General features: G+C 42.5%; 1 protein-coding gene across 1 annotated transcript in view; it reads left to right on the top strand.

Annotated features, from left to right (window-relative positions):
- rtel1 (regulator of telomere elongation helicase 1) overlaps window positions 1-23,678 on the top strand; it is an 89,909-nt gene that overhangs the window by 48,030 nt on the left and 18,201 nt on the right. The window contains exons 23-28 of the mRNA XM_042097733.1: window positions 3,039-3,154; window positions 4,274-4,397; window positions 4,806-4,998; window positions 7,104-7,258; window positions 13,588-13,653; window positions 19,729-19,939. Of these exons, the coding sequence (XP_041953667.1) occupies window positions 3,039-3,154; window positions 4,274-4,397; window positions 4,806-4,998; window positions 7,104-7,258; window positions 13,588-13,653; window positions 19,729-19,939 (865 nt within the window). The remainder of the gene's footprint in view (window positions 1-3,038; window positions 3,155-4,273; window positions 4,398-4,805; window positions 4,999-7,103; window positions 7,259-13,587; window positions 13,654-19,728; window positions 19,940-23,678) is intronic.

Raw genomic sequence — 23,678 nt, 5'->3', positions numbered from 1 at the left:
GCACACACACACACACCCACACACACTCTCACTCACACACTCACACACACACACACACACTTGTTGTACAAGCTCCTACAGGGGTATGTCTTGACAGACAGCATGCAGACACAGCATACTATATAAACATGGTTTTAGGTGGTCAGATAATAAAAATCTGGTCGAGGAACTGAATCAACCTACACACACACACACACACACTCTTCACAGCCACTGGTGCAGGCACACACACACACAAACACACACACACTCGCTCTCATACACATTTGTACACACATATACACACACACACACACACACAGTCATAAACATTTGCATACACACACACATACACTGTCATACACATCTGTGCACACACACATACACTGTCATACATAGGGTTGCAAAATTCCGGGAATTTTCAAAGTTGGAAACTTTCCATGGGAATTTACGGAAATTTATGGGAATTAACAGGAATAAACGGGAATTAATGGGAATAAACTGGGAATTTTTAATATGGCAAGTTAGTCTATAACAGGGAACTTAAATGTAGTGGACAAAACCCCATCTTGCAGCATAATATTAGTTAAAACAACCTGATTTAATGCAATTTCAGTCGAATTTCTACCCTGCACATCAGTCAGTCACATGCACACAGCAATTTAGCATAGGCTAGACATAAAGGAATCTTATGGTGCGTTCATGTGCATGGGAAAAAATGTTCCAACCAATAGGATTTTGTTGTTGAGTGGTGTGGTGTATCTTGGGCAGTTCAGTGTTGCTAGTTTAGCACGCTAGTGAACAATAGGCAGAGAATGGGATTCCCGCAAGCATGCTAGCTAGCTTTGTATGCTAAGCTAAGCGAAAATAGGAACACACAAATCATATTGCTTATTACGAAACAAAATGTTAATGTTTGTATATGAAACAGTTTGTATGAATTACCCAAAATTCCCAGTTAATACTCGTAAATTCCCATTAATTCCCATAATTTCCTTTAATTCCATTAAAGTTTCCAATTTGGAATATTTCCAAAATTCCACAGCCTAACTTCCCATGGTAAGTTTCCGGAAATTTACCGGAAATTTTCCGCCCCTTTGCAACCCTAGTCATACACATCTGTGCACATACTCTTTCTCTATCTCTCTCTCATACACACTTGTGCATACACACACTCTCTCTCTCTCTCTCATACACATCTGTGCACACACACACACACACACTCTCTCTCTCATACACACTTGTGCAGACACACACACATACACATTCTCTCTCTCTCTCTCTCTCTCTCTCGTACACACTTGTGCAGACACACACCCAGTTGAAAGGTCTGTTTGAGCCTTAGGTGTTTCCTCAGAAGTCTCAGTGCTCCCCTCCCCTTTCTGTCAAAGCCGCCCCTCTTGGTGCTTGGGGCTCCAAGGGATTCCTAGGGATTCCAACACGCCTGGCGCCCCTGGGGGTCATGAAGCAGCTTTTAGGGACACAAATGAGTTGCGGTTGATTTGTTGTGCTAACGTTGCCAAGAAAGCTTCCCCAGGTTTGTACTGAAAGGCTCATTTTCAACACATGCCAAAGCTTAGGATGGGAAGTTGTATTGCGTGCATGTACTGTGTTGTGCCATTTATACGTTTGCGGTCACAGGCATGTCAGTTTCACTCTATTATAGACAAATTACCAGCTAACTGCTTATTCCTGCATGAAGCGCAGTTCTCGGTAATCTAGCTTTTCGTCATTGAGATCCCTTTTGTCCTAAACAAACCAGGGATTAGAAGCGGTTCAAAGAACGAAAACAAAAAACGGAAACAAAGCACAACCAAAAACGGGAAAACAAAACCCATTTCACTTGTTCCGGAGTAAAAACGCTATTTTCAATTTTAGTATTTACAGTAACAGTATTTATCGTTCCAATTGACCTTTCAAAACCCTATTTAAAAGTCCATAGGCCTGTAAAGGCACCTGCAATTCAGGGACAGTGTTGGTAAGTAATGGATAAGATTGATATCTAATGTGCTTTGATTTAAGCTTTTAAATCAATTTGTAAAGGCGATGTCATTGAGTGTTATTACCTCTTCTTCTATAACGTTCTAGCCGTTTACCTTTTAGAGGAGTGGCCTTGGACCACTGGAATGAAAAATTAATGTTTTCGCTCAGAACAAACCGGAAAATCATTCTGTTTTCAGTCCCTAGTTCCCACTGGTCATGGAATTTCTGGAATATTACAGAATTTTGTAAAGTCTATTTCAGACATGGGAACTCAGGGAATTTTATAATTTTTGGGGCATGGTCATGGAATATCAGGGAATTTTGTTGTTGCAGTTTAACATTGACTTGGCAAAATACATTAATACAAATATATTTCCACACAGAATTGGTTTATATCTGGTTATTTGCTTTGCTCGAGGAGCTCAACTTTTTTATTCAATGCCCATTTATTCATCTCCCACTCTAAAAATAGTAAATGATTCTTGAACGCCACACGGCTGCTCTGAAATCATTGGTCGGTATATTGTACCATTCATTACAGTATATAGTAGGTTATGGAAATTCAGTGTTTTGTCAAGGAAAAATTTCATGGAATTTTACATTTGACTCTGAGTAGGAACTCTGTGTGTGGTTGCCAGAGTAACCCAAACTTTTTCCTCAGTCTTGCTTGACGGAGGGAGCCAAAAACATCCTCCCACATGTGGTCTGTGTCTTGCTAATGCCTTAGTCACCCATATACACACACTCTCCTTGTTTATCCGTGTTTATTTTAATGTGCTTTTAAATTTGAAAGTGGTTTGTTTTAAAGTTCCTCTTTGTAATCTAAAGGCCTTTTCTTTGTGTGATCTTTGTCTGTCTGTTCTATTACCCATCTAATGCCATGTTGTTTTATTATTTGCTTGTTATGGGCCAGTCTAAGATATACAATAGAGAGAGATAGATACTGTAATGCCCCCACAGGGAGACGGGTTGGGGGTGGGGATGACATTCTGTATAGAGGGTCAGCATCATAAGGTCATGTCTTGTGTGTGTGTGTGTGTGTGTGTGTGTGTGTGTGTGTGTGTGCGCGTGCTCAGTATTTGTCAGGCCAGGAGTGGTACAGGCAGCAGGCATCTCGTGCAGTGAACCAGGCCATCGGGAGAGTGATCCGCCACCGGGAAGACTATGGAGCCATCTTCCTCTGTGACCAAAGGTCCGCTTCCTGTGTGTGCGTGTGCGTGAGTGTGATCCATCACCAGGAAGACTATGGAGCCATCTTCCTCTGTGACCAAAGGTCCACTTCCTGTGTGTGTGTGTGTGTGTCTGCTGGGTGAGTGATTTCAGCCTTTACAGCAGGGGTCTCAAACTCAAATGAGCTGGGGGCCACTGCTGCCATCGACATCTGATTGGAGGGCCACGTCAGTGTTCAAGAATAATACAAAAAATAAGAATGGATATTTCTGAAAAATGCATTCTTTTTTTTTATTTCAAATACATATAGCACAAAACTTCAAGCAGAAAGTGCAAGTCTTTTTATCTCTTTATAAGCACCTGTGCTAACAACCTTAGCTTATAAATAATCATGATAATAATGATAAATGATAAAATAAACATTAATACAATATATATTATATACAATATATATGTGTGTTTCACACCAAATAAAAATATTTTCCTCTCATAGCTTTTTTAAACCTGGCAAACGTTTGGCGCCATTGTTAAAAAAAACAACATCATTGGATTTTTACATCAATGTAAATGTGAAAATCTTTGAGTATGAACAAAAGTTTATAAAGGGGGTAAATTTGCCCATCTAAATAGCATATTATGACGTCACTTGATGGTAACCACCTTGAATTATGCACCTTTCAGTAAATACTGGATGTTGAACATATGAGCAGGTTTACTTTCTTTTTTTGTTATTTCACCCACACAGGATCAAAAGAGTGTATATATACATAACAAATTAACAAGAAAACAGTAAAATGTAAACCAACAGTAAAGTAGTAAAGTAGCCTGGTCATATCAATTCCTATCGCGGGTGACTTAGTAGTTCTTCAGAGCCCTATTTTTACTACCCCTGCTGTCAGTACCACGTCCATTACAGACACCGTCATCACGATTACCACTGGCACCTCCAGCTATGTTGGGCAGAGGGTCGAAATAAGCATGGTATGGTTAGTGGACACTGTCGTTGACATCAGGTCGCGGGCCTGAACTGGGCCGGGCCCGAGCCGGGAGTTTGAGACATATGCTTTACAGTGTTTTCTGTACTCACATGTTGCTGTGTGTGTGTGTGTGTGTGTGTGTGTGTGTGTGCGCATTTCCCCAGGTTTAAAGGCACTGATGTTCGAGCCCAGCTCCCCTCCTGGGTGAGACCTCACGTCAAACTGTACGACAGTTTCGGATGCGTGGTGCGAGACGCAGCGCAGTTCTTCAGAGTCGCACAGAAGCTGGTGTGTGACGCATGCTTGATGCGCGTGTGTGTTGTTGTGGGTGACGCATGCTTGACGCCCGCGTATGTGTCTTGTGTGTGATCCATGCTTGGCGCCTGTGTGTGTGTAATGGTTCGTTCATTGGGGGCGAATTGTTGTGTTTTGCATCAGTGAATGGCATTTGCGTGAAATAGCCTTCTATCTCCTAATGTGTCATGACATGCATACCTCGCCAGGAGCGTGTGTGTGTGTGTGTGTGTGTGTGTGTGTGTGTGTGTGTGTGTGTGTGTGTGTGTGTGTGTGTGTGTGTGTATAGTCTTTTTAATAGAACATGATGTGGTGTGGACTTTGTGTGTGTTTGTGTGTTTCCAAGTGTGTGAGTGTGTGTGTTGTGTCTAACCGTGTGTGATGTGTTGTGTGATTGGACAGAGGCCCCCCTCAGAGAAGAAGCCTGCCCCCCTCCCTGCCTCCTCCAGTCTGTGTGGGGGAGCCAGTGGCAGCGGTGGTGGGGGGGGCACGGGGGGGTGCAGGGGGGGTGGGGGCGGATCTGGGGCAGCCTGCTCCTCCCAGAAGGCCAAGATGTTGGACTCCCACGTCCCCAGCCTCAAACGCCGCAGGACAGGTGAGCGCGCACACACACACACATACACACAGCCTCAAACGCCGCAGGACAGGTGAGCGCACACACACATACACACAGCCTCAAACGCCGCAGGACAGATGAGCGCACACACACACACACACACACACACACACACACACACACACACACACACACAGCCTCAAACGCCGCAGGACAGGTGAGCGCACACACACACACGGCCTCAAACGCCGCAGGACAGGTGAGCGCACACACACACACAGCCTCAAACGCCGCAGGACAGGTGAGCGCACACACCCACACACAGCCTCAAACGCCGCAGGACCGGTGAGTAACACACACACACACACACACACACACACACACAGCCTCAAACACCGCAGGACAGGTGAGTGCTGGGTCCTAAACACACTGAAAACGCACACACACACACAATCTCAAACGCCGCAGGACAGGTGAGCCACTGGGTGCTAAACACACCTCACAGAAAACAGCTGGCTTTTAAGGCACTTGATAAAACTCTTTATCTGCACATAGAGACTACTCAACACGTCAAACTGACATAGAACGCAAGCCGACTGACCATTACAAGTGTCCAATTATGCAATAAGCCACTTGAGTCTGCAGGTTACACTGACTTCAGAACAGCTGAGGGCCGTTGTTAGGCACGACATGCTAGCAGAGTAGCTGTTCTGTGGCCTACTGGTCGGGGGCAGCCGTGGCCTACTGGTCGGGGGCAGCCGTGGCCTACTGGTTAGGGTTTCGGGCTTCAAACCGAAGGGCTGCCGGTTAGATCCCCGACCCGGATCCTCAAGGAAAAAATGTGGGCGGGGGAAGTGGTTGAGCACTGCTCTCCCATGCCCACATCCACGCCTGAAGTGCCCTTGAGCAAGGCACCTAACCCCTCACTGCTCTCCCATGCCCACATCCACGCCTGAAGTGCCCTTGAGCAAGGCACCTAACCCCTCACTGCTCTCCCATGCCCACATCCACGCCTGAAGTGCCCTTGAGCAAGGCACCTAACCCCTCACTGCTCCCCGAGCGCCGCTGTAGCAGGCAGCTCACTGCTCCAGGTTAGTGTGTGCTTCACCTGAGTGTGTGTTCACAGTGTGCTGTGTGTGTTTCACTAATTCACGGATGGGATAACCAAATTTCCCTCACGGGATCAAAAGAGGATATATCCTATACTATACTACACTACGCTATACTATACTACACTATACTATGCTATACTATGCTACACTATACTATGCTACACTATACTACACTACGCTATACTATACTACACTACGCTATACTACACTACGCTATACCATACTACACTACACTACACTACACTATACTATACTACACTACACTATACTATACTACACTATACTATGCTACACTATACTACACTACGCTATACTACACTACGCTATACTATACTACACTATACTATACTATACTATACTATACTATACTATCAGATCAGTGTAACTTACGGACTCAAGTGGCTTAGTGCTTTTATAAAACGGTTACTACATATATCTGGCAAGATTTCATAAAATAAAGGCACAGCAACGTGAAATGTAATGATTTATTCATAGATAATTATTCTTCCGCCAAAAAATTAAAAATATATTTCCTCAATCAGAATAGTTTCCAAGCAATGTGGAGATGCAGCCCAAGACACAGCTACTCTGTTTTGCACAGTGAGATAGAACCATGTGCGGTCTCATTCACTCTCCCTCTATCTTTCTCTCTCTCACTCTCTCCCTCTATCTTTCTCCCTCTATCTTTCACTCTCTCCCTCTCTCTTTCTCTCTCTCTCTCTCTCCCTCTATCTTTCTCCCTCTATCTTTCACTCTCTCCCTCTCTCTTTCTCTCTCTCTCTCTCTCTCTCCCTCTCTCTCACTCTCTCCCTCTCTCTCTCTCTCTCTCTCCTTCTCTCTCTCTCTCCCTCTCTCTTTCTCCCTCTCATTCTCTCTCTCTCCCTCTCTCTCTCTCCCTCTCTCTCCCTCCCTCTCTCTTTTTCTCTCTCTCTCTCACTCTCTCCCTCTCTCTTTCTCCCTCTCTTTCTCTCTCTCTCCCCCTCTCTCCCTCTCTCTCTCACACTCTCTCTCTCTCTCTCTCTCTCTTTCCAGAGGAGGCGGAGCTTGGTGTAGGCGTGGCCAGGCTGTGTGTTCAGTATGAGGCTGAGCTGCCAACCAATCAAAGACGAGCTCGGGGGCTGCTGGATGCCCTAGAACACAGTGACCACACTGGACACACACAGCAAGACGCAAACACTCAGGAGAGGGTAAACACACACACACGCACACAGCAAGATTCAAACACTCAGGAGAGGGTAAACACACACACACACACACACACACACAGCAAGACGCAAACACTCAGGAGAGGGTAAACACACACACACACGCACACAGCAAGATTCAAACACTCAGGAGAGGGTAAACACACACACACACACACACACACACAGCAAGGCTCAAACACCCAGGAGAGGGTAAACACACACACACACACAGCAAGACTCAAACACTCAGGAGAGGGTAAACACACACACACACACACACAACAAGACGCAAACACTCAGGAGAGGGTAAACACACACACACACACAACAAGACGCAAACACTCAGGAGAGGGTAAACACACACACACGCACACAACAAGACTCAAACACCCAGGAGAGGATAAACACACACACACACACACACACACACACACACACACACACAGCAAGACTCAAACACTCAGGAGAGGGTAAACACACTCACACACACACGCACACACACACACACACACACACACACACACACACACACACTGCAAGACTCAAACACCCAGGAGAGGGTAACACACACACACACACACACACACACACACACACACACACACACACACACACACAACAAGACACAAACACTCAGGAGAAGGTAAACACACACACAAACACACACACACAACAAGACTCAAACACTCAGGAGAGGGTAAACAAACGCACATACACACACACAAACACACACACAACAATACTCAAACACTCAGGAGAAGGTGAACAAGCACACACACACACATAACAAGACTCAAACACTCAGGCGAAGGTGAACAAATAATTGGGACCAGTTGTATTTGTTTATGCTTTCCAACACAGTGGATGTTCTTCAGCTATACTCAGAGGAAGCAGATATCTTATTCACACACACACACACTTCAGCTATTCTCAGAGGAAGCAGATATCTTATTCACACACACACACACACTTCAGCTATTCTCAGAGGAAGCAGATATCTTATTCACACACACACACACACACACACACACACTTCAGCTTAGGGCTGGCCGATAAAACGATAGCGATATGTATCGCAATAGACATGTAATCGATATCAATAAAAAATACGTTCGATAGAACATTCGATAATTAAAACACACACCTCCCGCCTTACGTTGTCTAAAAATAAATAGGCTAAATATCTTGCATTGTATGTGCAACTCTACCAGAGTAGGCGATAGAAGTAGGCCTACCTCAACTCAGACTCTCAATGAGTCCTTGCCCCGTGCTCTCTCTCTCTCTTTCCCTCTCAACAGGCGCATCCCTCCTCATGCACATGTAATCCAAACATTCACAATCGTGCAAGACGACTGGCTAAATTGCTATTAAATCCGGTTAGCATCATTAGCACGCTGCACGAATTTGTTCAAAACTGTTGCATTCAAATTGACTGCTAAGTTCTAATCATTTCAATCCCGATGCAAATGGAAAAGTATTTTCCAAGACTCAAACGGACCTCAAGGAGAAAAAGTATTCATTTGAAACTTAAACACACGTGGGGGAAACTGAACAGTCTAACCAGTAGACTATGATAAACTAGCAAATTAAGCTACTTTGTTTACAATATTTCCAGGCTTCAACCAGTGCTGCTTTTCATTTAGACTTATGTGCACATTTATTTATTTGAGTGTTTTTCGTGATTGTGTTGCTATTTCTTTTCCCTTCTGGTCCTTATCTGAAAATTTGATTTTAAAAAAATCAATAAAAAAATCAATAATTATCAATATCGACCGATATGAAATACTTCGTGATACAGTTTTCAGCCATATCGCCCAGCCCTACTTAAGCTATACTTAGAGGAAGCAGATATCTTATTCATTGGATTCTAGCACATGGCAAAATGAAAGTGCCGTCTTTTGGTTCCTTTCTGGATGAGCATGTCACAAATAATCTTGTAACAAGTTCTGTGATGTGTTCCTCAAAACATGAATACCAATCATGTTTTTTATCACCTCTGAAATATTTCCAAAATAAGGCTGCACGTCTGCCCCGCACAAATGTGGCCTGTTGTTAAATTTTGAAGCAAGACGAGAGATCGGTTTGAACGTGGCCTGTTGTTGAGTTTTGAAGCAATACGAGAGATCGGTATGAACGTGGCCTGTTGTTGAGTTTTGAAGCAATACGAGAGATCGGTTTGAACGTGGCCTGTTGAGTTTCGAAACAATGCGAGATATTGGTTTGAACGTGGCTTGTGTTGAGTTTCGAAACAATATGAGAGATCAGTTTGAACATGGCCTGTTGTTGAGTTTGGGACTGAAACTAAACGAGAGATCGGTTTGAATGTGGCCTTGTGTTTGTTTGAGACTGCACTGCAAAAAGAGATATCTTACGATATCTAAGTGTTATAATCTTATATTAAGATAAAAAATCTAGTTAGTAGGCCTATTGTTTTTAGTTTAAAGATACTTACTTTGAGCTTTCATGTAAGATTATTTGACTTAAAATCTTCTTAATGACTTAAAATAAGTCAAAATCTTCTTAAATGTACTTGTTTTTTATGTCTTAATTTATCTGCCAATGGATTAAGACTTTAATTTTAGATGAGATTTAAGATTTAAGACAAATTGTCTTTCATCTTAAGATAATTTTTTTTTTAATCCATTTGCAGATCAATTTACTTGATTTATGTCTTAATTTAAGATTTAGATTTATATCTTAATTTAAGTGTAAGTATCCTTACACTAAAAACAATACTAACTAGATTTTTGTCTGAATATAACATTACAACATCGTGTGAAACGATAAGAGATCTGTTTAATCAGCCCTAATGTGTTTCTATGGTGTTTAATCAGCCCTTATGTGTTTCTGCAGTGTGAAACGATAAGAGATCTGTTTAATCAGCCCACCAGTCATTTGTACTGGCCCTGCCCACCAGTCATTTGTACTGGAAAATGTAATCTCTAGCAAGCACATGAGCTGTTCAGCCACTGCACCTCAGCCCATTGCACAAGTTACATTACAATTCATTACATTTGTACGTAAGTTGAACGTAAGTTCCATCTTAGTTTAGTTTCAACCTAAATTGGCACTACTTTGGAGTTTATGAACTACTAATATTTAACAGGATGCACCACAGAAATAGTTTCTGTCAACAATATCGCAAAGACCACGGGTACAATTTCCGCAAAAAATTGTGGAAAGGTGGAGCAAATCCGACTCAAAGGGAATTTCAAAGTATTTCTATATAATAGCCTGGCTTTTTTTTTGCAACGATAGCGAGTGGAGGACTCTCTGTGTCCATTTAGTGAATTATGAATTTGTGCGTAGGCTATTGTCGATGTCATTCATTTCTTCACGTCTTACAACATAAATAAATGCATTAATAATCTAGTGAAGTCAGAAATGAGCCTGTCTATAGGCCTCTTGGAAATCATGTTGCATGTTAATTTAAATGCACACTCAATTGCGATTCGAAACCAAAAAGTATCACTGGTAGATAACAAAGGTAAATTGCATTATAACATATTTGTAAATGTGGCGACGGCAAAACGTTTTTTATGCACTTGTGGTGAATCGTAGATAATAACCAAAGAAAGTAAAACAGATGATTTGCACCTCCGTTGCAATGTACGTTTTTCATTTATTCAAGACAATTGGTTTAATGCATGGGGTAACGTGACGTGCGTCAGACAAAAGATGGGCCTGTCCCTCTCAAAACATGTTAAAATAGTGTGATTAGCAACCAGAAAACAAATCCCGGGGAGACACCGGGACCCCCGTGTTATTGTTATTAGGCTATTATGACCCCCGTGTTATTGTTATTAGGCTATTATGACCCCCGTGTTATTGTTATTAGGCTATTATGACTGGCCTGCCCCCACTGCTAAAAACATCTAGACGAAACACTGGAACACGGTCATCTCATTTAAATGGTGGAAACGTCAAATGTAACAAGTATAAGTCAGAAGAGCGACATGCGACCGATTACACATTTAATTCACCTGAACAGTGTTTGAATCCTGTTTGTACTCACTGGAAATGTTGGACCTGTAGCAGTTACTGAGCAAAGTACAGATTCCATTACTGTTGATCTGTTATCACAGATTTCATTAGCCATATTAGCCACCAACAACCGGCTAATGATGTTGTTATGCATGTACAAAATACAACATATGAACACCCATATTGCTGGTGTTGTACTTCATTGTATCTACAGCTGTTGATGTGATTATTCATATTTCAAGCCGCATTTCTCCGGCCGCTCAGTTGTGATACTTGAACTGGCCCTCCATTCCCAACGAATTGAGGATTTTACCCTGCGATAAGAGATCTGTTTAATCAGCCCTAATGTGTTTCTGTGGTGTGTTGCGCTCTGGTCTGTTTGGCGTCCAAGTTACTCCTCCGCTCATGGAATAGTTTTCTGCCAACTTGAGACTCTCTGAGGGAGAGCGCTGTAGTAGGTGGAGATCACAGACCATCTCTATCTGATCTCTGTCTCCTTCACCACACGCTGCAGACTCATCTGCTGATGTATGACTCACAGCAGCTGTGGTGAACCAAACGCGCTGCAAAATTACTTATCAGCGGATCTTGCTACATTTCTTTATCAGCGGATTTTTCACCTGTTGCTAAATGTCTTTGATCAGCGGATTTTTGGACTTGTAAGGTGTGGTGGGGACCAAGCTAGATAAAGGTAGAGATGGGAGAGAGAGGTTCTGATGATCAAGCTAGATAAAGGTCAAAAGAGGAGAGAGAGGTTCTGATGATCAAGCTAGGTAAATGTCAAAAGAGGAGAGGGAGGTTCTGATGAGATCTCCTCTCTTTGCTGTGCAACTCCATGTGAGTGAACTGTGGGAACTTGTTCTGTTCTTCAGGTTTGATGTCAACAAACAATAATAGCTGATCTGCTGACTTGCATCTCTCAAGTCTGTGTCTCTACACTAGGCAACCGTTGTTTTTTAATGACATATAAGTAACAAGCTACGCAACTGTTGGCAAACCTTTCCATGTGAAAATAGCCTAATAGCCTAGTTCTACATGTGAAAATAGCCAAATAGCCTAGTTCTGTATAGCTAGTCAGTCAGCTCATGTCACATTTGCTTGTCATTTGTGCAGAGCTCACCAGAAATTAAGCTTTTGAACCCATGCTAACGTTGACTAAAAAGAGGAATATAAAATCATCTCTCAGAAATTGATCTTAATGCCTTAAAGGAGAATTCCGGTTTGATATTGACCTAAAGTGTGTTGAAACATGATACCGATAAGTAGTGAATTATTCACAGAATTATTTTTGGAATCTAATCCCTTATCATACCTGTTCGTTCGTACTCGTCGCTCGACTTATCATGACTAAATTCAAGATGGCGTCGAACGGTAAAATTCCTTAAGGTACTGTCTGTAAAAATCGTCTCGTAAATAAACTACCAGTGCTTTTTCAAAGTTCTCAATGTCTCGTTTTAAATGTCAATGCCCTCGGAAGTCTACCAATGAAGTATGGAGCTACTTTGAGCCTCGTAAATGGTGTAAAACAGTGATTTATTTGCATGGCTAGGCCGATGCCTGAGGCACCTCAACGAAAAACTGTTGGTAGCATTGGCTAACTAGCGCCAGATTTCTGAGTGCAGGGGACAAGCCGAGGTAAGCTATGAGACATACGTTCACACTCGGTATCATGTTTCAACACACTTTAGGTCAAAATCACACCGGAATTCTCCTTTAAGTAAAAAAAATGAAGAAATATCTAACCTTTAAGGACCAATTTTCTTTGTGAATGAATAATGTATCATAAATAAATAAACATTCTTCATTAAAATACAGGGGTCATAAGTATTGGCACCCCTATGTTAAATTCCCATAGAGGCAGGCAGATTTTTTATTTTTAAACGCCAGTTATTTCATGGATCCAGGACACTTTGCATCCTGAGAAAGTTCCCTTGGCCTTTGGAATTAAAATAGCCCCACATCATCACATACCCTTCACCATACCTAGAGATTGGCATGGTGTTATGTCAGTTAGCCTATTAGCTGGTTTGATTCGCATTGAGCCTTTTGCATTGGCCTTTAGTGCCTAAGCCTTTAGTTTACGGCCACACACCCCCACCTTATGCAGCCCCCCTCATGCAGCCCCCCAGGCATGCGTGCTTGTGTATGTGCGTGCATCTGTGTGTGTGTGTGTGTGTGTGTTTGTGTGTGTGTGTGTGTGTTTGTGCGTGTGTGTTTGTGTGTGTGTGTGTGTGTGTGTGTGTGTTTGTGTGTGTGTGTGTGTGTGTGTGTGTGTGTGTTTGTGTGTGTGTGTGTGTGTGTGTGTGTGTGTGTAGGTTAAAAACCTCTCTTCACTCTTCCTGCAGCTGGAGGAGCGACCCAGCAATTGGACACAAGCCAGCAAACGTAAAATCCGATTGGTCCAGAGGCCGGTGAGTAATTGGCTCAGAAGGTGCACTCCTCATTCCTTTAGTGCACTTTATTTACTGCATGAAGTCACATTAAAGGTGCACTCCTCATTCCTGGCGAAAGGTTGTTGATGTTTGAGATCAGCAGCCAATGAAAATACAGCCCTTCCCTCAACACTACTGAGGCAACCAGTCCAAACACTTTATACTTATATACTTATATATATATATATAAACACTGCACTGTAGTATTTCTTAAGATATCTCCTGTTCCAATCACTTACCATGGACATTAAGTATATAAGTATAAAGTATACTTATATGGTGTAGTGTACTAGTAAATGGAAAACAGTGCAGTGTTTATATATATATATATATATATATATATATATATATATATATAAACACTGCACTGTTTTCCATTTACTAGTACACTACACCATATAAGTATACTTTATACTTATATACTTAATGTCCATGGTAAGTGATTGGAACAGGAGATATCTTAAGAAATACTACAATGACTGCACTTCAGGCTATACTTAGGTTGTATACAGCTCTGGAAAAATCCTACAGTTGCTGAGTGACATTTGAATGAGCTGACGGTCATATTCAAAATTAAGACACCACTTCACTTGAATATGAGCAATGTGCATTGGGCACTTAATTTTTTCCAGAGATCTTGCACTGTCCTTATTCCGTATGTAATCATTTGAACATGCATTGTTGTAAAAAGTTGATAATAAGTTCTTATTTTAAAACTGATATATGAACCTCAAAGGGCCTCAATTTCAGCGCGGGAGTGCCGTTATAGCGCATCATTTATTCAAGTCCCGCAACTCTAGCCATCATAATGTGAGAAATTCCCGCTCTCTTTATCTCTCTCTCTCTCTCTCGCAGCAGGACTTGTTGTCAAATTAGGCTACTGTAGGTGCTTCTACATCATCTGCTAACCGACAGGAAAGGAAAACAATAGTTTAGCGATCAGGAACCGTCAGGAATTTTGAGGAACGTAATCGATCGCAGACAGCTACAGACACGGACCGCATCATTGGCCTAGGTTAGGCTACTTTCACTTTATAGAGTGCGCATTTATTACGTGAAAGATGCTTCATACCAAAACAGCTATCAAACATTATCAAATTCATCATGACGTGTGTTGTCACAAACACTTCAATTAATAATCAAAACCAAAGTCATTTAAGTAAAGACTATGTGAAGTGTTGCTCTCTCATTGACGTCTGTAATAATGTGATTTCGGTTTGTAAAATGTATATTCCCCCAAACTGTATTAATTCCCCCCTTATGTGAAGCACTGAAGGGGGGAATTCACCCTCATTTTGAAAAATGAATTTTAAGCCCTGAACTCATATTCAACAAAGTTGAATAGTGGGATATATTTGAAGGATGCTGACTGTTTTAATGGTTTATCATGAATTATGACTGGAGTGTGTGTGTGTTGTGTTGCTCCAAAAATGATCTCCTCTGTTTTGATGGGATTTATTATGAGAGCATTTTGCTGGCACCATTGGACAGAATGGGAAACATAGTTATACAGCAAGAGTAGGCGTGGTGGACCAACTGAAAGCAATTCTACGTTTGCACCCATGTGTGAGTGCTTCCTTGTCTCGGCACGTAATGTCATTAAGAAAGTGCTTGCCACATGACGCATGTTTTCTTTGGTAGTGGGATTATGTGTGAGGTTTTCCAGACAGTGTGAATGTCCAGTGACTGCTGGAATATGGGCTGCCACACAGGGGCAAGCTCTTCAATTTAGTCATATTGCCACACAGGGGCAAGCTCTTCAATTTAGTCATATAAGTTGGAATAAGGTCTAGTGTTTCACCACACTCAGTTTTGTCTCGGCACGTAATGTCAAGTGCTTGCCACTGCAAACATATACACAACGTACAACTATATATATATATATATATATATATATATATATATATATATATATATATATATATATATATATATATATGCCTTCATAATGTCTTAATAAAAGTATGACTATATGTGTGTGTATATATATATATATATATATATATATATATATATATATATATATATATATGCCTTCATAATGTCTTACTAAGAGTATGAATATATATATATATATATATATATATATATATATATATATATATATATGCCTTCATAATGTCTTACTAAGAGTATGAATATATATATATATATATATATATATATATATATGCCTTTATAATGTACGACTATATATATATATATATGCCTTCATAATGTCTTAATAACCGAGTTTGTTTGCTCTCCATTTCCTATCAACTACTGATAAATAAGCAAACAACAGCAATATGTTAATAATTAGAAGGCTATCACAACTAAAATGATAACCATATGGTAGCAGGCAGACAATCTGTTCACACGGAACATTAGAATTAACTTAGCTTGGCTGTTAGCCTGGTCGGGACAGAAAATAAATCCCCATGCTAACTTATGTGCCATCTCTTTTGTGAAACCAAGTCAAGGCTAAATTAATCCAGGATGACCAAAAAAATCCCAGCTTAATCCCTTATCTACATTTTGTGAAAACCCTTCAGCTGTTTTAGGACAAGGTGTGTGAGCGTAGCAACAGCATCTCTGGTGGTCATCTGTTTCAACACTTATAGGCCAACTGATATTGGTCCAGTTACAGCATCTCTGGTGGTCATCTGTTGCCACACTTATAGGCCAACCGATATTGGTCCAGTTACAGCATCTCTGGTGGTCATCTGTTGCCACACTTATAGGCCAACTGATATTGGTCCAGTTACAGCATCTCTGGTGGTCATATGTTTCAACACTTATAGGCCAACTGATATTGGTCCAGTTACAGCATCTCTGGTGGTCATCTGTTGCCACACTTATAGGCCAACTGATATTGGTCCAGTTACAGCATCTCTGGTGGTCATCTGTTGCCACACTTATAGGCCAACCAATATTGGTCCAGTTACAGCATCTCTGGTGGTCATATGTTTCAACACTTATAGGCCAACTGATATTGGTCCAGTTACAGCATCTCTGGTGGTCATATGTTTCAACACTTATTGGCCAACCAATATTGGTCCAGTTACAGCATCTCTGGTGGTCATCTGTTGCCACACTTATAGGCCAACCAATATTGGTCCAGTTACAGCATCTCTGGTGGTCATATGTTTCAACACTTATAGGCCAACCAATATTGGTCCAGTTACAGCATCTCTGGTGGTCATCTGTTGCCACACTTATAGGCCAACCAATATTGGTCCAGTTACAGCATCTCTGGTGGTCATATGTTTCAACACTTATAGGCCAACCGATATTGGTCCAGTTACAGCATCTCTGGTGGTCATATGTTTCAACACTTATAGGCCAACCGATATTGGTCCAGTTACAGCATCTCTGGTGGTCATATGTTTCAACACTTATAGGCCAACTGATATTGGTCCAGTTACAGCATCTCTGGTGGTCATCTGTTGCCACACTTATAGGCCAACTGATATTGGTCCAGTTACAGCATCTCTGGTGGTCATCTGTTGCCACACTTATAGGCCAACCAATATTGGTCCAGTTACAGCATCTCTGGTGGTCATATGTTTCAACACTTATAGGCCAACCGATATTGGTCCAGTTACAGCATCTCTGGTGGTCATATGTTTCAACACTTATTGGCCAACCAATATTGGTCCAGTTACAGCATCTCTGGTGGTCATCTGTTGCCACACTTATAGGCCAACCAATATTGGTCCAGTTACAGCATCTCTGGTGGTCATATGTTTCAACACTTATAGGCCAACCAATATTGGTCCAGTTACAGCATCTCTGGTGGTCATCTGTTGCCACACTTATAGGCCAACTGATATTGGTCCAGTTTGCTCTGTACCGAGCCGGACAGCAAGGTGATTCTGTCCAGTGACTTGATCAGTACGGAGGTCAGAGCCACAGGTCGGAGGTCATTGCACTCCTTTGGGCATGCTTCTTTGGTAGTGGGATTACGTGTGAGGCTTTCCAGGCTGTGGGGACAGTGGTGAGTGTCCAGTGACTGCTGGAATATGGGCTGCCACACAGGGGCAAGCCCTTCACCGTACATCTTCAGGACAGAGGCTGTGATGTAATCAGGACCAGTGGACTTCCGTGCATTGAGGTGTTGAAAGGCCCTGGCCACCTGCTCTACTGATATCTGTGCTCTGTCCACAGGGCGGACAGTAACGGCCTTAAGGACATCTTTACAGCTGTATTCCGTCCCAGAGACCTCAAACCTGGTTCAACTCCACAGCATATGCCAGCTCATCAGTCGTTATGAATGGCTTCTTTTGTTTACTCGGCATCCCAGCCATGTTCTTCATGACACTTCATGACATTTTTCGAGGGTTATTGGCCTTAAACAGTTCCTTCAGTTGTTATTGGCCTTAAACAGTTCCTTCAGTTGTTATTGGCCTTAAACAGTTCCTTCAGTTGTTATTGGCCTTAAACAGTTCCTTCAGTTGTTATTGGCCTTAAACAGTTCCTTCAGTTGTTATTGGCCTTAAACAGTTCCTTCAGTTGTTATTGGCCTTAAACAGTTCCTTCAGTTGTTATTGGCCTTAAACAGTTCCTTCAGTTGTTATTGGCCTTAAACAGTTCCTTCAGTTGTTTTGTGTGAGTCCTTTGCCTTCCTTATCTTCCCTCTGAGGTCCTTATCTTTCCTCCTCAGTTCCTGAGGGTCCGTTTGTTTGAAGGCCAATTTCCTTTCATTCATTATTTGTTTAATGTCCTTTATTATTAGGTTTCATAATTATTAGGTTTCATTGTTTAGGTACACTTTAACAGGTTTTGTGGGGATTATAGATTCCACGCAGAAGTTGATGTAGTCTGATGTATTGGTGCATGCAGAACCCAAAGTGCCGTCCCTCAGCACCTCCCAGTTACTACAGTCCAAACCGGCACGCAGTGCATCGTTACGTCCCTCAGCACCTCCCAGTTACTACAGTCCAAACCGGCACGCAGTGCATCTTTACGGTCTTGAGTCCATAATCTTATTACCGTATTCTGAGCTTTACCACTTTTCAATTTAGTCATATAAGTTGGAATAAGGTCTAGTGTCTAGTGTCTCACCACACTCAAGTTTGTTACTTAAGTTGAGCAACGGTGTTATTTTTTAAATTGCGATCACTTCCTTCCTGCTTGTTATGGAATGATGGGGATGGATGTCCACCAGCTTAATTGAAGACAATATGCTAAGAAGACTAAAATCTGATAAGATACGTCTAGTTTTTTAACAGTATGGTTGAGTGATGGCCATGTCCACTTCCCTTGTCAGTTAAATCTTTTCAGCAGATGGAGGATAATGGGTAGAGTGCGTTCAAGAGTCACACAACGGATCTTGCATACGTGTTTCAGGCATAGATGGATCTTGCATACGTGTTTCAGGCATAGATGGATCTTGCATAAGTGTTTCAGGCATACAGTAGATGGATCTTGCATACGTGTTTACATAGATGAATTGTGCATTTCCTCTGCAAAGTTTGGGGCTATTTGGGGTTTTGAAATGCGAGAAGGTTTTGACATGCAAGTCATGTCAATTACAAAATGACAATCAGAAGTCTAGTCTAGATTCTCACCACACTCAGTTTGTTGCACAGTTTGTTGAGCAATGGTGTAATTTTTGAAACAGATGAGGAAGTCTTTTTAACAAAACCATGTCCAACCATTGACTGAAGTTGTCAGACTTCCCAAGTTCATAGAAGGTGGACTGTATCAGAGTTAAAGATTGTTTGTGTAGGACTGCTATATGAGTTTGTGTAGGGCTGCTATGAGTTTGTGTAGGGCTGCTATATGAGTTTGTGTAGGACTGCTATATGAGTTAAAGATTGCGTACAGGACAACATCAGCTGAGAAATAGCCCTTCATGCCCAGCAAACCATTACCCATTAGCAGGCCCAGCCTGCCCAGTAGAAGTAGTGTGTGTGTGTGTCTGTGTGTGTGTGTTTGTGTGTTTTCGCTCATAACTAAACTTTGTCCTGGCCATGACCAAAGAGATGATGACATGATGGACAGCATTGCATGAACCCGATCACTGTTGCTGTGTATGCTGTGCTAATGCATCGAGTTGTGTCTCACCAGACGGCACCTGAGCCTCCGAGGTCAGAGGTCACAGGGTCGTGGAAAGGTCACGACTTCCTGTTGGAGTTGAAGCGGAATCTGAGCCAGGAGAACTTCACTCAGCTCATGGAGGCCCTGAAGACCTACAAGGAGTCTGACGAGCTGCTCGACTTCCTCGCCAAAGCCACCGCTCTGCTCACACCCGACCCCAACACACACCGATTACTCCGAGGTCTGTCTTACCGCATCTTTGGATGTGTGTGTGTGTGTGTGTGTGTGTGTATCAGTGTGCTCTGTGTGTGTGTGTATCAGTGTGCTGTGTGTGTGTATCAGTGTGCTCTGTGTGTGTGTGTGTGTATCAGTGTGCTGTGTTTGTGTGTGTGTGTATCAGTGTGCTCTGTGTGTGTGTGTATCAGTGTGCTCTGTGTGTGTGTGGATGTGTACTGTATGTGTGTGAGGTCAGTGTAGATGTACACACCCAGTGTACAATGGCTGCTCTCAAGGGCTTCTCTTGTAGTGTTTGTGTGTGTACCGCGTGTGGAACTCTGGATCTCATTCATAGTGACCATTGGGTCCCTGATTACCTGTCTGACCAAGGCCCTTTATCCAAGATTACTTAAATGTTTTAAATCATTTACACTGATAGGGACCTTCATTTACATTGATTTGCATTCATACACTATCTAAGATAGTTTTCAGGTTTAGAAGAATAGAGAATTCTATTTAAGTTGAAAGTTTTGGATTATTATTTCTACATTGTACGTGCCTCAAGCATTCCCCTTGCATTCCCCTCACCCCAAGCTGCCGTTACACTTGAAAAGGTCTGAGATCGTTCCTGTTACACTGTACATGATTAATCAGGGATAGATGTAAATGGAAGAGTTACCTTTGCCTTCAGGTATGTGAGTATTTGTTCAGTCTAGTCCCAGCATGGGACTGTGGGCGGGAGTGTGTGGGTGTGCGTGTATGGGTGTCTTAGTGTGTGTGTGAGTGTATGGGTGTCTTAGTGTGTGTGTGAGTGTGCTAGTGTATGGGTGTCTTAGTGTGTGTGTGAGTGTATGGGTGTCTTAGTGTGAGTGTTTGGGTGTCTTAGTGTGTGAGTTTGTGGGTGTGAGTGTGCAGGTTTGGAATCCAGCTGATCCACAGAAAATGTCTCAGAACTCTGAAAATGCGTTGAAGCGCTGTGAGACTCATGACATAGATGAGTCATAGATGGTGGCTGCTGATGGACTGAGTGAGGGTTGAACCCACTGACTTTGAGTCGGATCATTCTACAGCAGGGGTCGGCAGTAACTTTAGCCATGGGCCAGTATTTTTAATAGATTGCAGGCCAGTGGGCTAATAGCAGACCTGCCAACCTGTACGCATTTTGTGTGCCAACCACACACTTTCACATCAAAGTATGCAAGACTTACTTAAAATTACTCAAAAACGAGCAGACATCCCACTTCTCCCTGGAGCACTTGAATTCTAATCTCCCGCAAATCTATTTCAGGCAAGTGTGAGAAGGACAGGCAAAGCATAGTGGCCTCTCTTCATGCTATTTGCTCTTCAGCCAACGGTTGGTTAAATGAAAGACTTGATGAGGTGAGCTTAACAAGTGTTCACTCGCAAGTCCGCCTTCCCCCCGGGCTCTCTGAGCAGATGAACGCGCTACTTTATTCAGCTGTAGGACCTAATGGCAAAGAAATAGGGCTGCTTGCTCTGGTTTTACCAGTTCACTGGTGGTGTTACTTGTGCTGGGACATTGGGATCACCTTTAGTGAAGGTTATTATAGTCTTTTGGTGTCCAACTTCTATATCCTGAATGAGTACTGAATCATGTTTCTCAGCTTTCTGCTGAGTCATGTCTGATTAAGGATGACTTTGGATAAGTGATTCAAATCAAGATGACTTCTTATCTAAACACATAATGCTTCCTGCTGAGTCATGTCTGATTAAGAATGACTTTGGATAAGTGATTTTAAATCAAGACTACTTTGTCTCCAAAACACCTAATGGCCTCCTTACACCAAACAACTTTGACAAGATTTGGGAAAGATTTGTAAAAGATTGGAGTCTTTTGAATGAAGCTTAAATGGCAGGCATTAGTTAAAAGACTACAATCTTTCAAGAATCTTTCCCAAATCTTGTCAAAGTTGTTTGGTGTAAGGTGGCCATAACACATCGAGCATGCACTCACCACACAGTACCTTTCTTTCCTCCTACAGTACTTCCTTCTAGCTTGGCCACGCCCACCTAGATCTCATTTCAGGGAGATACTAGTCGGGAACACTATGATCACTAACGTTTCCATCGATCGGCAGATTATCTGCCCAATCAGCGACGAGGGGGGATGGCGCTATACAGTAGTTTCAAAATCAAGTGGCTGTGGCAAACGGTAGTAGTAGGAACAACTGCAAACATCAAAATTGCAGTTGGAAGAATGTGTACATTTATTTACAGCAGTGTTTCTCAAAGTGTCGTCCGGGGACCACTGGTGGTCCACGAGCAGACGTGGTAAAATATAATATAGATTAGTTGTTTGCAATATTGAACAAACTTGTATGCAAATCCAAACAGTTAAGTAAGCTATGCAGTTTAAATCTGATAGATTGATTGATTGATTGATTGATTGATTGATTGATTGATTGATCCCTAGGGGAAATTCAAGGTCACAGTAGCATACAGACAACACACACATTCAATAACAGCAGAAAAAGTAATGACTTCCTCAGTCTGTCTGTTGTGCAAGGCAGTGAGCAAAGTCTTCAGCTGATCAGGCTCTTCTGCTTAACAATAGTGCTGTGGAGTGGATGACACTCATTGTCCAAGATGTTGATCAGTTAGTTCAGGGTCCTTTTGTCAGATAGTGAAGTGATACACTCCAGTTCAGCTCCCACTACAGAGCCAGCTTTCCTTAACAGCCTGTCAAGTCACCCCACATCCTTCTTCCTTGTGCTTCCTCCCCAGCATACTACTGCATAGAAGAGGACGCTGGCAACAACAGACTGGTAGAACATCCTGAGGAGCTTGCTGCACACATTGAAGGAGCGCAGCCTTCTCAGGAAGTACAGCCTGCTCTGCCCTTTCTTGTAGAGAGCGTCAGTGTTGGCTGACCAGTCCAGTTTATTATCCAGGTGGAGATCCAGGTACTTGTAGGTGCTTACCACCTCGACATTGACCCCATCAATGGGGACTGGTAGCAGAGTGGGCTTAGACCTGCGGAAATCCACCACCATCTCCTTGGTCTTTGAAGTGTTTAGTTGGAGATGATTGAGTTTGCACCATTGCACAAAGTCCTCCACCAGGCTCCTATACTCCTCCTCCTGCCCGTTCCTGATACACCCCACAATTGCAGTATCATCAGAAAACTTCTGCATGTGGCATGACTCAGTGTTGTAGCGGAAGTCATATGTGTACAGGGTGAACAGGACTGGAGAGAGCACAGTTCCCTGTGGTGCTCCGGTGCTGCTGATCACAGTGTCAGAGAGACAGTTCTTCAGTCTGACGAACTGTGGTCGCTCCGTCAGGTAATCTGTAATTCAGGTTACCAGGTGAGCGTCCACACCCATCTGCAAGAGCTTGTCTCCCAGTCTGAGGGGTTGGATGGTGTTAAAAGCATTTGAGAAATCAAAAAACATGATTCTCACAGCACTTTTCCACTTGTCCAGGTGAGAATGTGTCCTGTGTAGAAGATAAGTGATGGCATCGTCCACACCCACTTTCTCCTGGTATGCAAACTGTAACGGGTGAATCCTCTGACATCCTCTGACACAATAAGCAAGGTGCAAAGACAATAAGCAATGTGGTTCAGTGAGTAGGCCTATTGTGTAATTTACTGTTGGAGTAGGTCTACTCTTTTTTTTAGCTAGAAGGTCTGTGAGTTTTTTTTTTATTGGCTAAGTGGTCCTTGGTCTGAAAAAGTTTGAGAAACACTGATTTACAGTAAAGGTAGGCCCGCCACATACATTATTTCCTGACTGCCTATG

Source organism: Alosa sapidissima, chromosome 7 (assembly GCF_018492685.1).
Source record: "Alosa sapidissima isolate fAloSap1 chromosome 7, fAloSap1.pri, whole genome shotgun sequence".
In the NCBI taxonomy this organism is placed as follows: Eukaryota; Metazoa; Chordata; class Actinopteri; order Clupeiformes; family Clupeidae; genus Alosa; species Alosa sapidissima.
The sequence above is the reverse complement of the archived record's forward strand: the minus strand, read 5'-3'. Positions and strand labels throughout refer to the sequence as shown.